This window comes from Cuculus canorus, chromosome 5 (assembly GCF_017976375.1).
Source record: "Cuculus canorus isolate bCucCan1 chromosome 5, bCucCan1.pri, whole genome shotgun sequence".
Classification (NCBI taxonomy): Eukaryota; Metazoa; Chordata; class Aves; order Cuculiformes; family Cuculidae; genus Cuculus; species Cuculus canorus.
The window spans coordinates 54,533,438-54,549,480 of record NC_071405.1 but is presented as its reverse complement, the minus strand read 5'-3'; the positions used below and the strand labels follow the sequence as shown (position 1 = coordinate 54,549,480).

At 41.0% G+C, this 16,043-nt stretch overlaps 1 protein-coding gene across 7 annotated transcripts in view; it reads left to right on the top strand.

Annotated features, from left to right (window-relative positions):
* The first annotated feature begins 453 nt into the window (after nt 1–453).
* Nucleotides 454–16,043, top strand: part of PAPLN (papilin, proteoglycan like sulfated glycoprotein) — a 60,196-nt gene continuing 44,606 nt past the window's right edge. Inside the window, exons 1-5 of one of the 7 annotated variants that reach the window (XM_054067917.1) lie at nt 1,072–1,333; nt 8,981–9,091; nt 9,958–10,244; nt 10,332–10,394; nt 11,094–11,256. In XM_054067917.1, the coding sequence (XP_053923892.1) occupies nt 11,248–11,256 (9 nt within the window). In that variant the 5' untranslated portion in view covers nt 1,072–1,333; nt 8,981–9,091; nt 9,958–10,244; nt 10,332–10,394; nt 11,094–11,247. Of the gene's footprint in view, nt 469–1,071; nt 1,334–8,980; nt 9,092–9,957; nt 10,245–10,331; nt 10,395–10,876; nt 11,257–16,043 lie in introns of those variants that run through there. The other 6 variants (XM_054067918.1, XM_054067916.1, XM_009563992.2 and 3 more) reach the window with 6 other exon arrangements.

Genomic DNA, 16,043 nt, shown 5'->3' with positions numbered 1-16,043 from the left:
CCTTGCTGTGCAGTTTTCAATCCTTCTTCATAAACAGGGTTTCTCAAGTCCACATATTTTTAAATCAGCACCTTCTTTAGACATTTGTCTAAATTTCAAACTTTTTTTGGTCCTCTTATAACAAGATATCTAGAATGAAACATTACATTTTACCTCCAGTGGCATGGAAAGAGGGAGAAGCTGAAGGTACTTCATCCTCCTATGGTGCAATGCTTGTATGTAATAGAGCCTAGCAATGCTTTATTATTTTCCCCTGCTATGTTGTGTCACCAATTTCTGTCTAACATGCTATTTCCCCAGAGCTCCTAACACTGCTGTGTGCTGTGTGTCTTTGTACACTGAATTCTTGTGGTTTGAATTGTTTTTCTCAGGTATGCTGTTCTGCAGTTTTCCGAGATGAATTTACTCATCGGTATTTGCCTTTGCCTCCAGTTCTTCTGCAGCAGTAGAGTCCAGCATTGACTAAAGGTAACAAACTACAGTTCGCATTAGAGTCTCCTTGTTGTATTTCTCTAGCTCTAGTGTTTTTTTGCATAATTTTGCCACTGCAGTTTGCATGAGCATGTTTTCAGTTCCTGCTTCTTACTTCATCAAAGAATATTTTGAATCAAACCAAGTCTAGTAATGATCCTCATCTTTCTTTGTTAGAAATCCTTCTCATGCTACTCCTTGTTTTCATGTTACATTGTTATTTTGGTAGTGTCTCTTACCTAGTTTCTGTTGCCAGGATTCTATCTGTATCCAAGGCAACTTAAATAATTTTGAGAATAAGATAGCGAGAGGTGATGTATCAATCACTAATATCCAAGTAAATTACCTCTGTGGCACTCCCTTCACGCATCATTGTGATTCTGCTTGATGTAAAATGTTTGGGTGTAGTGTGTACAGTTGTGGAGACAGGGAAGATTCCTCACTAATGAAGACCTGCTGTTTTATAATGCTGCAACATGTTCCAACCTATTCCAGTGTCATGTGGATCACGTGGGGTCTGGGCTGACAGCCAGTGCAAATGTTTCTTCAAGGACTTTAGGACATATTCTAATTATGTTTAGATTCTCCCACTCTCTTTTCATCTGAAGGATGTCACTCTCTGCTCATTTCAAAGTGCGGCGCAAAGTGCTCCATCTGCCATCATGAGAGAGGCCCACTGGTGCATCTGTGCGAGAGGCAGTAGGATGGCTGGCTTTGTGAGTGACTTTTTAAACTCCAGCTGTGGAAAGTCCCAGGTCTTTGAACACTGTCAGAGCTTGGCCACTGTCCAGTCCTGTTTTCATCCAGTGCTGGAGGAATTGTAAAATTCCCTGGAAGAAAAAGCTTTGTATCTGTGAGCCCGGTAAGGAAAAGAGGGGGAATGAGTTGTGGGATGAAGAATCTGAAACTCTCCATAGCTGTAAAAACCCCAATGTTTTGTGGAAGAAAATGGAGGAAAAATGTATTTGTGGGAGATATGCGTGTGAACATGTATTCTCTCTCAGCCTAGTATTGACTGTGTATGATGGGACTGTATGATCTTACCCAGGAGTCATTTTAAGGGAACAGGAATTGGTGTGCAAGAATAAAGGCCATTACACAATACTGTGCCCTGGAATGTAATTTCTGTGAGCTGCCTACCGTGGCAACAGATCCATGTCTGTAGGTGCGATACAGCAAGTGAGACAGTACATTTCTGTGAGCCTGTGAAACAGGCTGAGGGCTTTTGAAAAGGTGCAGACTCAGCCTGGAGGAACTGATGTGAGGACGAAGGAGAGAGACACCATTTTCTGTCCTTATTTTGCAGGTTATTCAAGGGCAAGCCTATATTCTTGTCTCTGCTGTGGTCTATGCCCTCTGACCAGACAATCAGTGCTAAGTTGCATGGGTTTTCTCCTGGAGAGCCGCATACAATAACACCTTCTTTTCAGCTGAATTAGTTTCTCGAGGCTGATATTGTTAGATCAGATCCCTGGCTAATTAATGATTCTTATTGTCTAGGCAAGTGCATTAATTAACTGGATACATAAGAAAGTCTGGGTCAAACTTCAGAAAGTCGGCCAGAGCCTCTCAATCCCTTGTGGCTTCTGGGATGATCCGACTGCCTGGTATGACCTGAGTAATCAGTGTATTGTCAGACTGGCATGTCTCAGTGCTGATTCTCATGGGTTCACGGCAGCGTTCAACAGCAGTTCTAGACTCTGTTGTGGGATAGCATGTGTGTTTTTGTGTGTTCAGGCAGCACTTGACAATGGCTTGGAAGCAGCTTTGGAACCCCTTTGGTAGGTCTTTCAGCATATAGCTTCTGTGGCCAGTGTTATTGATAAAGCTGAAGATACTTCACGTGGGGAATGGGACCAGGGTTTAAATAACTAGCGGGCATTCACTAACAGAACATACTCCACTTTCAAGTGGTACATGGCCCAGTAACTGTGCTTACTGCTGATTGTGATAATCATTGTGAACTCCTTCAACAGAAGATGGGGTACAAGCTGTTATGGAGTTAGTTGTTTGGTACAGCTTCTCCTGAAAAAAAAGAAAAGGACATTTGTTTTGTCCCTTCCGTCTTGCCCAAACATAAGATTAGGAGAGAGGAAGAGAAATTGAGGCTAATTCTCTTCTATATACTTGGCTTATATTACTGTCGGCTTGCTTACCTCAATATATGTAAGATGAAAGTCAGGCTGCGCTCTTAGGACTGGATGTGCAAGACTGCAGTAGGTGTCTGGCATGAAGAGGTTTCTTTGTACTTTAATGGGCACTGCAAGGGGTTCCTAAGAGAATTCTTCAGATGAAAGGTGTTTTTTTTCTGTAGGTAGGCTGCATTGAGTCTCATTATTGCTTTGGCTTTTGCTGCACAGCACATATGTTACTGTGGGTTTTTCAGCCCTTCAGTAGGTTTCTACAGTGCAATAGAAAATAAGTAGATTAACCAAGCAAAGACGATTAGAGGCACTTTGGGGAAGGGAAGGGAAGGGAAGGGAGGAGGATGAGCAGGAGGGAGTATAAAAAGAAACCACAAGACTGTGTGTGCCAGGCTTCCCAGTGCATGTTACACAGGGTGGCTTTCTTTGTCCCTTTTGGGTTTGGGTTAGGCAGACTGAATAGAACCAACCCTGACGCCATGTCCAAAGAGAAACTGGAATCACTGGTCAAGAACATGGAGATCATGCTCTCTGAGGTAGAGCAGCTAAAGATCCACTGCACCAAGCAGACGGAGGAGGTGAACCAGGTGGTACAGGAACTGCGCCGAGAGAACAGGGAGCTGACAGAGAAGTATGAACACATCTGTCAGGACCTGAAGGAGGCCAAGGAGGCTATTGCCCAGCTGCAGGACACCAAGTTTGCCTTTGAGGCAAAGGAGCGGCAGGCACAGAAGCTCAACCGACAGCTGTGAAGCAGGAGGAAAGAGAAGCGAGAGATTTTCTAACCTGATCCAAGAGTAAACAGAAACCTTCAACTGCTGCAACAGAAAATCCCTGGATTGGTATTTTAAAGCAACCCATTCCCCTCCTCCTCAGACTAAACCTGTGTGCTGGAAAAACCCATCTCTTTGTGCAGCCAAGATCTCGGGCGCAGCTGGAATTCTGCCCCAGAAGTCTCCTTTGTTAAATGACTAAATACTTCATTATGCTGGAAGGGAAATCTCATTCCAGAATCCCTTGTCAGAGATCTGAGCCATAGGCATACAGCAACAGCTGCCAGGATCTGGGCACCTTCTCATGCCCCAGCGAGTTGCATAAGGATAGAGCCTGGGAAAAGAACTGTCTCTGCCTCGAGCCACTGGAGAGAGCTGTGCTGCGAGTGTCTGCTGACATGGAGAGAAGGGCATCGTCTTGACAGCCCCTGTTGCTCTGTTTTGTTGCTAACTTTTCTCTGTTGCACAGCAAGGCTGTGATGCTGTCCTTGCTGGGGTGTCAGCTTCCTTGCTGCCTGATGCTGGAAGACATCAGCAAGAGCTTATGTTGTGCCTCGTGCTTCCAAGTACTTGCTATAAGGCCGTGTGGGTCCAGAGGATTTTTTAATGCTGTTACAGTTGGTGTTGTCCTCCTTCAATTCCAAAGTGAACTATAAGAAGTGGAAAGGTTTCTGTCTCAATTTCCATTTCAATAGCTTTAAGTCCTAATGACTCCATGTTTAGTATGCTAGAGTTTAAACCTTTGCTGAATATAACACTTTTTAAACCAAAGAGCTCTGTTTCGGCACTGGATTTACTTTTCTTAAGTAGAAGTAACATATATAAATGGACTGGGAATTAGGAGGGATAAATATATGTGGGGCGTGGGGGTGAGAATTTCTTGTCAGAGGTTTTGCTTTCAACTTTTCTGTCTTCTCCTGTCTCTCCTAAGCAGCATTTGAGGTAATCAGTGCAGGTAGTCAGTGTAGCCAAGCCCAGCTAAGAGCAGGTGACTTCTGACTCCACAATGAATAGCTGGAGATGTCTGAGGGGAGTGCAGAGAGCGTGCTGAGAGAAAAAGCCTGAATGTTTAAACAGAGAAAAAGCCTGAATGTTTAAATGGAGAATAGCTGGAATAGTTCCAGGAAGATCTTGCTTCATGTTGGCTGTGATGACCTTCCTTCTTCCCTCCGAAGCTTTGCTCTGTTGTTATCTCTGCCTGGCAAGATCCTCTGCACTGAGGGCTGACATTTGGGAGAAGCAGAGAAGCTGTTTCCACCCCCGAGGGGTGCAGGGTCTCGATGGTATCAGGAGCAGAAGCACACTGCAGAGTGGAGGGGACTAATGCCACTGAGAACAGGGAGCCAGCCTGGGGGAAGGGAAATCTGGCTGCTTCGGATTCCCCATAGAGATTTGGGCAGAGGCAGAACAGCTAAGAAGACCATAGAACTCAGTCCAGCGCTGGTGAAAATAATTGTAGTTTTGTTATTGGTTATAAAATACAGAGGTCAGGCCTAGAATTAGCTCGTTATTGTTCCTTCTCTGCCCTCCCCTCTGCCACATCAGTTTAGGCCTGATCCAAAGTCTTTGGAAATTGAAATTTTCCCATTAATTTTATTGAGCTCTGGTCCAGCAGAAGGCTGCTGTTTACGTGGCAAACAAAGCACTGGGACATCCATGGGGACCAGCTTTTTCTGTGAGTGGGAGTTGTGACAGCATGCTTTGTTACATTTTTGTGATCTAGAGTTTTATTTTTTGCTGTTTGGGGTGGAGCAGATTGTAATATCTGGAAAACATTTGGGAGATCATAGACTATCTTTTATGTTTTCAAATGTAATCTAAATACAAATGACCAGCCTTGACTCTTGGCTCCTTGCTCGCCAGTAACAGCTTGGGGAGCACAAGAAATTAACATTGATCTCTATACTTGTTTGTATAAGAAATAAAAATATTTTCTCTTTAAATTAATTTTCTAGCTTAAATCTGCTTGCTACCTGTGATTTCTTCTACTTTTTATATATCACTAAAATGTAAAACCAATAATAAAAGTAAAACAAACAGCTGAGGGAGCGGCTGTTCTGGATAAGACATTGCCACATTTAAAGCATGTATGTGTTATTTTTTGAGTCTGTGTATGTATGCTTGCTAAATATACTTGTTCCTGTTCAAATCCTGTGCAGCAAGGAACGGACTAATGAAGACCCTCTGGATCCCTCTGTGTTCCCAGGTTAATCTCTCTAAATGAGCTTCTCGGAATGGCTGCCAAGTTTACCCTACGCAATATTTAAATCCATGATACAGAAAAAGAAAATGGGATTGCAGTGGCCTTAGGATCAGCTTCTTAATAATTATCAGGATTCAAAGTGTCTAATTTTGAGGAAAGCTGTGGGAATGATTTCCTGTAAATGTCCTAAGATTTGGGTGGGACATTTGAAAAACTGGATGCATTATCCACTGCTAGAAAAAAATAATGCAACACCCTCCCCCTTCCAATAGACTCAATTGTGTCCTGGTTTTGCTTATATGGGGTTAAACCTGGGAGTAGTTGAGCTGGTTTAAAATCAGTGTACATTCTATTACATGTAGGTCCACCACCTTTTATATGCAAATCTTTGGGTATCCAAGTATAATCTTAGCAATGGATTAGTGCCTTCTCTTATATCCTGACATTCAGTGTATTGCAGTATCATTCACAGAAAAGTTTGCATGGAATTAGTCACAGCACTTTGAAGTTGTTTTTGCTTTTGGAACACTGACATTATCAGTGTGTGCTGCTGTTCTTTAAATGACTTAAAGATGAAGAGCTGAAATGTGTGTGGTGTCATGAACTTGTTTCTGAAAGTTGGCCTGAACAAAAGTTTCATCTGATTTGTGCAAGAATCAAAATAAATATGAAGTTACAGGCTTACCGTTTCCCTCTTCTTGGAAAGGGATGAAGAGTGGTATCTAATTCTTTGAATACAAAAATCCAATTTATTTGAAGGCTCTCTTGGAGACCACAGTGAAAGAATTGGCTCAGTTGTCAAGAAGGGACTAAGAGAATTGGACCCAGTCAGAACAAATGCCTGCGAATTGGTCTACTCCTAGAGCAGATTATAGCAAAATCCTGATGATTGCATTGGTTTTCCGTGTTCTGGGCTGCATTATATGGAAGCATGTAAGAAGGGAGGCTGGACAGGAATGAAGCTGATACCTCTCTTTAATACTCAATACAGGAGTCTATTGTCCATATACCTTACTCTAGTTTGCCCTCTTGCATTGCGGACTTCAGTGGCTTTGTACTGGGAAAATACAATAGAATTGTCTCTTCTAGTTGCAGGATCTGTAAAAATGTTGTACAGAGTCAACTCCTCTGTAACAGTCCTCAGCAATTCAAAGAGTTCATGGGTGGCCAGGTCTCTGGAGCAGATATAGACCAGTACAAGAGTTACTGCAAGAGGATAACAAGCTTTGATGCAGTTAAGATGTACATCAGAGCTCATCAGTGTGTAATATGCTTTCCACCTTCCCTGTAAGGATTTCGCAACATCTGCTGAACATGAAATTGAGATTTTCCTGAAGGGACTGGCAAGGTTTCAATCTATATATTGAGAGGCTATGATTCATAGGTCTAAATGACATGCCGATACCGTGATAGTGAGTGACGGTCTGGGAAAAATGGAGTTAGTGGTGCACTACTCAAGTCTGAAAAAAGCTCAGTTTTGATTGAATAAAATTTTACTTTTCTACCTTTTCTCTAAAAAAATAATAAGAAAAAAAATCAGTGTGTCACAAGATGTTTTCTTTTCAGAGTGAGCTTAAGCCTCTTTTTTTCAGACCCTTCTGCAGGAGCGATATGTTTTAGTGTTCGCAGTAGCAATGGACTTTGTTTGACATCCTAGAGACCCTTGTTTCTTTACCTTGTCATTCAGACATCAGCACACTTACCTGGGATGTTAGATTACTGTTCAACAGTATCCTGTGCTCAGAAGAATTTGAACATGTTCCCTGAATAAAGTGCCCCAAGCAGTAAGCTAAGGTATGTGAGTGGCTGTTCATTTCTCTTGATTAGGCTACTGCACTTATCTAAGAAACTGGGTATTAATCTGACATTCTATTTTTAAGCATGTGACCCAACTGTAACTGTATAATCACAGATCCTTGTTATTTGGCTAAATGATTAGGGAGTGATCAAGAACACCAACTTATAATGCATCTCTTTACCATGGTTTCCTGATCACAATAATCTCCTGGGACTTTCAGATCTCCTAAACAAAGTGAACACAGATCCTTCATTCCTTGAGTGAATGCTCAAGCCATTGAGACCAGCTTCTCTTCTGGAGGCTTTGTGAGTTTTGTCTGAATTTCTTGGATGCTGCTCAGGGGGAGGGGAGAGGAGGTAGAAGAGTTAGGAGTGAAGCTCCTCCTTGGAAAGGAGAAGAGGTAGGGAGAAGCTGTCTTTAGTGTTTTTCTTGTTCTCGCTAATTAATTTCCCAAAAATGAAGTCTGTTTTGCCAGTGACAGTTGCTGGTGAGTGGTCTCCTCGTCTTTATCACGATTGGTGAGCTTTTTCATCACATTTTCTTCCTTTGTCCTGTTGAGGATAAGGAGTGATAGAACAACTTGGTGAGCATGTGGCAACCAGACAAGGTCAACACACCACAATGCTGTAAGTGTTAGACAGCCATGACTAGTTAGATCGGAGCTGTGTTCAGTAAAGCGGGCAAACCTTTAGATAGTCCTTGAAAACAGCCTCTGGTACTATGGAATCCTGGTCACTTGTTTCCATGAAAGGTCCTTCTGGAGTATAACAAAAGAGAAAGCAGAAGTCTTCCTACTGATCTCTTATTGTGTAACTTGAAATCCCTGTATCACAGCACCTGTAGAGGTTGTTTCTTGCCAAAAGCATTTCACTGATGAGTTTAGAAGGGCTATATTTTTCAGCAGCATCCCTCTCCTATACATTCACCTCAGCTGTTTCTTCTTGGCGATTATGTCTTTGACACCCATATGCTGTTGCCTCTAGGCTAGGCACGGGATAGATCTAGTGGCGAGAGGCAAATCCTTGTCGTTCTGACTTTATTCACTCCATAGTGAACTGTGAGCATCTTATCAAGAGACAAGAATGGTCTTGAATCTGTGGATTATCTTACTTTCACCAAGTGGTAGGTGTTAAAAACAATTTAAACACAGGGATTATGTCCTTTCTCCTAGAGAAAAGGTACACACACAAAACATTCTGTGGAACTACAGGGCAAAGGCTTACTTCACATTTGCATTGTCTTTTTCCTGGTGAGAACTGTCCTTGAGTTCAAAAACACATTCATAGCTTCTAATCTTGTCATGTCTCTACTGGAACCAGGAAGTATGCACAGATATTTCTTTTCTTTCATTAATAAATGAAGTTTCATCAATGTTTCATACTGCTTAGTTATGGTAAAAGTCTGGTCACTTCTAGTTTTATTTCAGCATCTCAGGATGTTATCTATTAAGTCTTTCTGGGGTTAAAAATGAATCCAGATGTGTTTACACAGTATCTGCTTTAATGCAGTAGGCACAGCTGGCTTTGGATGTATTCTGGCTAGACTCCAACATCAACAGTCACATTTTCCTTGTGTCTGAACTCTCTTGTAGTTTTAACTATCAACAAGAACACAAGAACCACAAGAACATTATTAAGCTTGGTATTTCCAAGAGACATTCATCGAGAGTCCTGCTGCTGTGAGAAGGCATTTTAAGAATCAGGTATTTATAAATTCCTCTGGCGTTACGTACTTTTTGCCTACTAGCTTTTGAACCTTTGGAATTGGATTTGGAGCCTTTTCTCACCAATGATACAGGCTAAAAGCTTTAAACCAATCTAAAAGTATGGTTTATCCATATAAGGCCAAGGGTTGAGGTTTTGGTTTATCAACTATCACGAAGCTGTGACAACTACCAGGACGGCAGTAGCCAACAACCAGTTGAGAGTACAGGTGGATAAAGAAAAAGCATGCGAGGATTTAACTTCTTCCTGATGGAAAAGGAGGGCCCACAGCTTAGTCCAATGCCTGAATATATTTTCTTGATGAAAAATTTGAATCTACGGGGCAAGACAATAATTTCCGTATTCTTAATTAGGCATCAATGATGTCCAGTTGTTGTCTCCAATAACAATGGAAGCCATGCGTCAGCACCACCATTAGACATTATTCTGGAGTGTGTTGTATCTTTCAAACTTCTTGGTTTCCTGTGCTTCTTGGTGGAGATGTTGCCATTTTGTGTTCATTTTTCTCTTAGGGTTTGTCCTTGCTTATTTTGGCGAAGTTAGCTTGGACAGGAAAGTACAGGATTGCTTTTGCGTGTGGAAAAGATGTAACTTCTATTTGAACTCTGTCCCTTGTGGGATGTGTAAAGGTAGGATTTGAGCACTGTGTACTTTCCTGGATAGTTACCAAAAAGGGATTGACCAGCAGGGATGAAAAGAGTTATAGCACTAGCATAAAATTTCTTTTGTGTCACCTGGCACATTCGTGAGGCTGCTAGAAACTCTCTTTTCCTTTTGCAGCTGTGCGTGTCTAGGCTTGTCCCCAGTTGCTAAGGATATTGTCTCTTTTTATCATCCAAAACAGTCGTGTAGCCCAGAAGAGAGCAATGGTACCAGTTCCGGAGATTTCATTGCATATCTCGATGTCTTCCTTGGAAGATCCAGCATGTGAAGTTACTATACCTGAAGGCAGAGGCTTCATCTTTCCTTTTGAAAGCAAGACTGTTCCTCATGGTTTCGAATGAGCTCCTGATGAAAAAGAACTCTAAATTTGGAAGGCAAACAAAAAAAACAACCCAAACTTAAGACTTCAAAGCTACTCTCATAGTCTCGGAGACCTCGGTCATAATATTAAGTAGGGCTGAAATGCTGGTAGGTATTATAACTGCTGGACCAGAGTCTATTTTCATAGGTCTGTGGTCTCTGTATTTCAATATTTATTTGTTTTATACTAAGCAGAGAACAAAATCAAGGGGGAGGCAGAGTGTGTTATCTATTTTCAAGATAAACCAACAGCAACATGTAAGTTGTTATGCAATGATTTCTCTAGTATAAACATGATTAACAGCATAAGTTTTTCCTTGTAATGCATCCAACTAGATTCCTTTTCCCTTAACGATTTTTCTATTGCTAAATTGTTCTCTCATGGGATTTTTCAGAGAGTTTCTGAATTGCACGGCCTTTGTTAGAAGAAAAAACACAGAAACCTGAGCTGCCATTGTCTTTGGTTAAACTCAGATCTATATCCACAGTGCCAGTATTTCCAGACCTTGGTGATCTGCTTAACACTGCCCAGAGCCAAACCTAGCTGTGAATTTTATTTAAGTTTAAACTTCCTTTGGTTAAATGCATATTTGTGAACTGTCATTGAGGCTTTAGTTTTAAAGTGGATGTCAAGTTAAACAGTTGTTTTCAAAGCGAAGAACTTGCTGAAAATGAATACTGAAGGGATTTGTGGATAACTCTCCCTCTTTTGATATGCTGCCTACAGCTAAAATAAAACTGGTTACAAAGGGCCCCACCCCTGCAATAACTTAAGGCACAGTTTAGAGTTAATGTGTGTACTCGCACACGAACTGCAGGCACTAGAAACTTTCAAAACATGCATGTGTGTGTGCGTGCTTATGTCTCTGGCTTTCCTGAGCAAAAATGAAAACTCTTGTGAAGAAACTTAGAGGCTGAAGGGGTTAAATGAAATACAACTCTCCTTTTCCTGTGCAGTAAGGATTAGTAACCCAACAGAAGCTGGAGAGAAGAGTGCTTAAGAGCCACTGTTTGAACCAGAAGGATAGTGGAAAGTGGTTTTTGGAGCCTGGCTGCAGAGTGGTGTAAGTGTCCCCAGCTCCCAGCTTTTGCACTCACCTTTCGCAGGTACATGCAGAAGGTAAGATTTGCCTTTGTGTTCCGGGCTGTCTCCTGAGCCTTCTACCTATCTACTTTCTATTGGTCTTTTCAGTGTTGTTTGCTTTTTAAACTACTTTTTATTTACAACCATTCTTTTCCTTCAGTTTAAAAGAGTACAGCGGAGAGGAGAGACCGTAGTGCTTATGACTGCAAAATTTTGTTTTCTAGAATGGAGGAAAGTAGATGTTTTAAGTATTTGGTGAACTTGAATCTCTTTCACTTGCAGCTAATTACACTGAGACTTAATCTAATCAAAACCGCTGTTCCTGACATTGTAGTTGGGGGGAGCAGGGGAGTGGGAAGGGAAAGTATCACTGGTGGTAGGATGTTAGATGAGCCCGCTGGGATCAGACATAGGTGCTCTGCCAGAAAGAACACAGAAAGCAGGACGAATGTAGCAGGCATATAGACTGGGGAAACTCTGGCACTTTTGCTTTTAGCATGTTTTCCTGTCCCATGTGAGATAATCGAGACTTCTTTTTCAAGGATATTTGCAGGTTCTCACACACTTTGGAGCATCCCGACACCTCAGAGATGTTTGGTTTTAACATATTTTGCTTCATATCAGGAAAAAATTTTCCATGGAAAGGGTCATTGGGCACTGGCAGAGGCTGCCCAGGGAGGTGGTTGAGTCACCTTCCCTGGAGGTGTTTAAGGGACGAGTGGATGAGGTGCTGAGGGGCATGGTTTAGGGATTGATAGGAATGGTTGGGCTCTATGATCCAATAGGTCCTTTCCAACCTAGTGATTCTATTCTATGATTCTATGGGTGTAAATGGTTGATGGTTTCACAGAAACACTACGGGTTGGGTTAGTTTCTTTGTAGTACTTGCATATTCCAAATCTGTTCACTAGTAAACATTCTACTCTGAATGTAGCATTTGAGAAAAGGTGTGTTATGAATGAATTTAGGAGATTTTCAAGCTAGGATGTAGGGTTTTCTTTGTTGGTCTATCTATGTATATATATTTAGAAGAACATTAAATATAAAACTAAATTGACTTAATTTTAAAGGTAAACAGCACTTATGCTGTAGAGAAGTTAGAGCATGGATGGTCTCAAATTGCTGTTCAATGAATGTAGTAAGCTCTGACGCAGATAATATATCTGCGTTTGGGATGAGTTCTTTCTCAGATCCAGCTGCTTACTGGCTTGGTAAAGGAGAAGTCTGGTAATTTAGTTGCTTCAGGGATTACTTGCCTCACAAATTAGGCACCAAGTTTCAGTTGCAGTCTGTGTAAATGGCTCTGCCCTGACTTGCCAAAAGGGTTTAGGAAACAGGAAGGTGAGTTACGTTGATGCAACAACTGGTTTTGTTGGTAGTTCTTGAGTTGGAGCTTGAAGAGCAAATTTTATTCTAAAGTAACACTGAAATTCTGTTAAAATAGAGAATCTACAGAATAATACTCCAATCTTGATTGAGGGACCTTCTTCTGAATGCAGTGTAAATAAGGTAAAATACTGTTCTGTGCCTCAGAAGAGGCTGTGCCTGAGGCTGCCAGAATGCTTTCTCTTTTTTCAGAGGAGGGCTTTAAATGATACTAAAATGGTTAATATTTTATTAGTTCATGTATGTATCTTGTGACTCATCAATACCCCACAAAAAAAAATAGCTTTTTTATATGAGGATGAGAGCTGTTTTGTTGTATAAGAACAACACCTAGAATACATAGGATGCAGTTACAGTAGTCCTCATGATTCGTGGTACAGGCTCATCATCAGCTGAAGGAAGGGGAAAATGTTCTCTTAGTGACATATTGATGCTCAGTGAACTCCAGAGAAAATAAATTGCTTTACTCTTAGCTCTGTAGGAAGGATTTTACAAAACTGATGATAAGCCCTTCGGTGCACCTAGCATAGTTACTGAGCCTAGACTGGAATGGGCGATTGCTCTGATCCAGTACAGTCATTTTCAGTTATGCCCATGGTATGATGGACTTGTCAAAATAATTTATTTCGCTGGAAATGATACTCTGCTGGATACAGTTTCACTATCTCAATTTTTTTAACATACTTGGATCTGAAACATGATTTGTTGTGGTCCAGTCTTGTCTTGGACAATGAATAATAATGATTAGTAGGTGTTTGAGAAGGGACTTTTGTATTAACGGATTTGGGCAGGTACTTATATCCACAGTCCATGTACAAACTGCTTGTTTGTGCTTTCTCACACAGTAACAGGCTCACCTTCTTGACATGCAGACATGATGTGCAGAAAACAAGTGGCATCCTCGGATTGTGTATTTCTCTGCCTAACCCTTAAAGCGGTAACTGGAGGCTCTGGTCTGGGTATCTGTGGGAGAAACCAGCTTCAGAGCAAAGAAACAATTTATTTTTAGATCACACAGTTGTCATTTTGCTGTGATCACACAGCTGAGCATGTGCTTCCTTTGAGATCTCTCCAGGCACTGCAGCGCGATCACACCCTCCTAAGATCATTTTTTATGAAGTTAATTTTTAGTGACAGATGAAAGATGCTGCGTCTGGTATCCTTAGAGACTGCAGCCCTAATTTCACTAGCACACATTCTGCCTCCGAAGTTTGTTAGTCAAACGTTCTGGGTTGTTCTGTTTTTGTTTGTTTGTTTTCATTTTTTAGTGAGTTCTCAACATCTTTCCCTTGCAAAGTACTGTAAGTAAGCCTACTGACTTCTCTGGGGGAATTCCTCCTTCATCCCACTGAAGGTGTGTCTGCATTACAGTTGGTAAGGGTGGTTCCTTAGGGAAGAGATGTTGCTATACAAATGTGGTTTACTGGGCATGTTTACAGATATAGCTACTTTAAAACTGAGTTAGCTTAAAAAAAAAGGTTATCTTAGGCTCCAGAAACAATGTAGAGGCAACAGCAATCAAAACCACATGATGTTCAGGTTGAATGTTCTCATGTTTTCCTGTCTATGTTGTTAGTCCCCAGGCAAATTTATTTAAAGATGGTTTTATACGTTATTTTATAGGTGTTCCCTATGTGCACTACAAGCATACTGTTGAGTGTAGTACTACTCAATGAACAGAGATGTAGATCTTGCAAGAATATTTTTTTTAGATTGTTTTAAATCCTCCTTTTGAGATAACCCTCATTTTTTACTTCTGTTTGGTTTTATTTTTAACCCCTTGTTGCAGAAGATTGCCACATTTATATTTAGGATGGAACAAAGTTAAATAAAATTGGAAGTCATTTTCCAGCATTGAAATCCTTTACTGTCTTAAAGAATTCTCCAAAATTTGAATAGGAAAGGATTAGTCTCAGCTGGCTAACAGGTTTGTAAACAGCAGCATAGCTCGTTATTGGGTACTGTTTCAGATCAGGCTAAATAACTCATGTAAATGAAGCCTGAGCTGTGACAGGACAGTAATAAATGTAAAAGGTTGTCAGGCATTCCTTTTCAGTTATGTTAGCATTTAGGATATTATATCCTTGTCATGTATTTTCCATAGGTAGTGTGTGGCTTCTTGTTGCAATGTCTTAGTCTGTGTGCACTTGTCATTATCCCTGTGTGCTCCCAGATTTAATTAACAGCTAAGCACAGTAAGACTACCAAAATAGAAGGCAGAATCCTATCTTTACTCCTTATAATACAGGTCTAGCTGAAAACCTAACAGTGGAAAGCTAGTTGCAGAAAATTTAATCTCAGTTGATTTTAATAGATAGACAGAAAATTATCCTCATGAAATACTGTATTAGCTCTTTTAAAGGACCGTCATAGCGACCACATTTACTTGGAAGATGCTGCTTCACTGACTTTAACCTTAGAGACTTCATTGTGGATTTTGGACACCAGGAAAGAAGCAGCTCTACCACCTCCCTACCCCCTTATAGGGTATGAGGTGAGGCCTTACCAGAGCTTCGCTGTGTTTCACAGCCTGATCTTACTCTGGCACCTGATGAATTTTCAGCTACAGTTTTGTGTGATGTCGGTATTCAGATTAAAACTCTATGACAGAGGCTGCTGTAGCTTCCCCAGGTGTTGGCAGTAACTCGGCATTGCTGCAGAATTACTTTGTAAAAACACTGTCAATCTGAGTCACCCACACTAAGCAGTGGCCCCGTGCAGATTTATCTGCCTGTTAGGGATCAGGCCAAAGGCTGAGATCAAAGCGTACTGATAAAGCAGTCTTAAAGATGCTTGTGTGTTACTGCTACTTAGTCCTCCTTAGACAGCTGTCACTTTGCTTTTTTTGTGTGTTTTTAATAAGATGAATTTTAAAATTATTCTAGCTGACATTTTCTCTTTCATAATATACATAATACAGATGAAAGTGTATCTCAGCAAGGTTACTTTCTTGATGAGGATTCTTCAACTTGTAGCATGTATTTAGAGTGAATTAATACATCTGGACACCAATGACACCAATGGAAAAGATATCTCCCATAAAGTTTTACTCAGACAACTTGTTTTTCTTTATTCTCCCTCTTTTCCCACTAAGCCCTTTCAACCAGTCTTGTATTTAAACATCTTTATAAACATTTATCTGTTGATTTGTATATAAAAAGCTCTTTATGACTGTGGTACGTTGCATGGTCCAGGCAAAGGAAATTCAGCGTCTTCTTACTTCAACAGGCATATGCACAGTAATTGACTTATCCACCTTAGCACAAAGGACATCATGCCCAGGGTTTTCTTTAGAAAAATGTCAAACAAAAGCTGGTTTACTACAGCTGGGGAAGAAAATGGGTGTATTCAGAATGTGATATCGTCTGCCTAAAGGGATGATTTGTTTCTTGGTTCACCTGTGCTGTGTGATGTAGTGCTCATGCTCTCCCAAATCA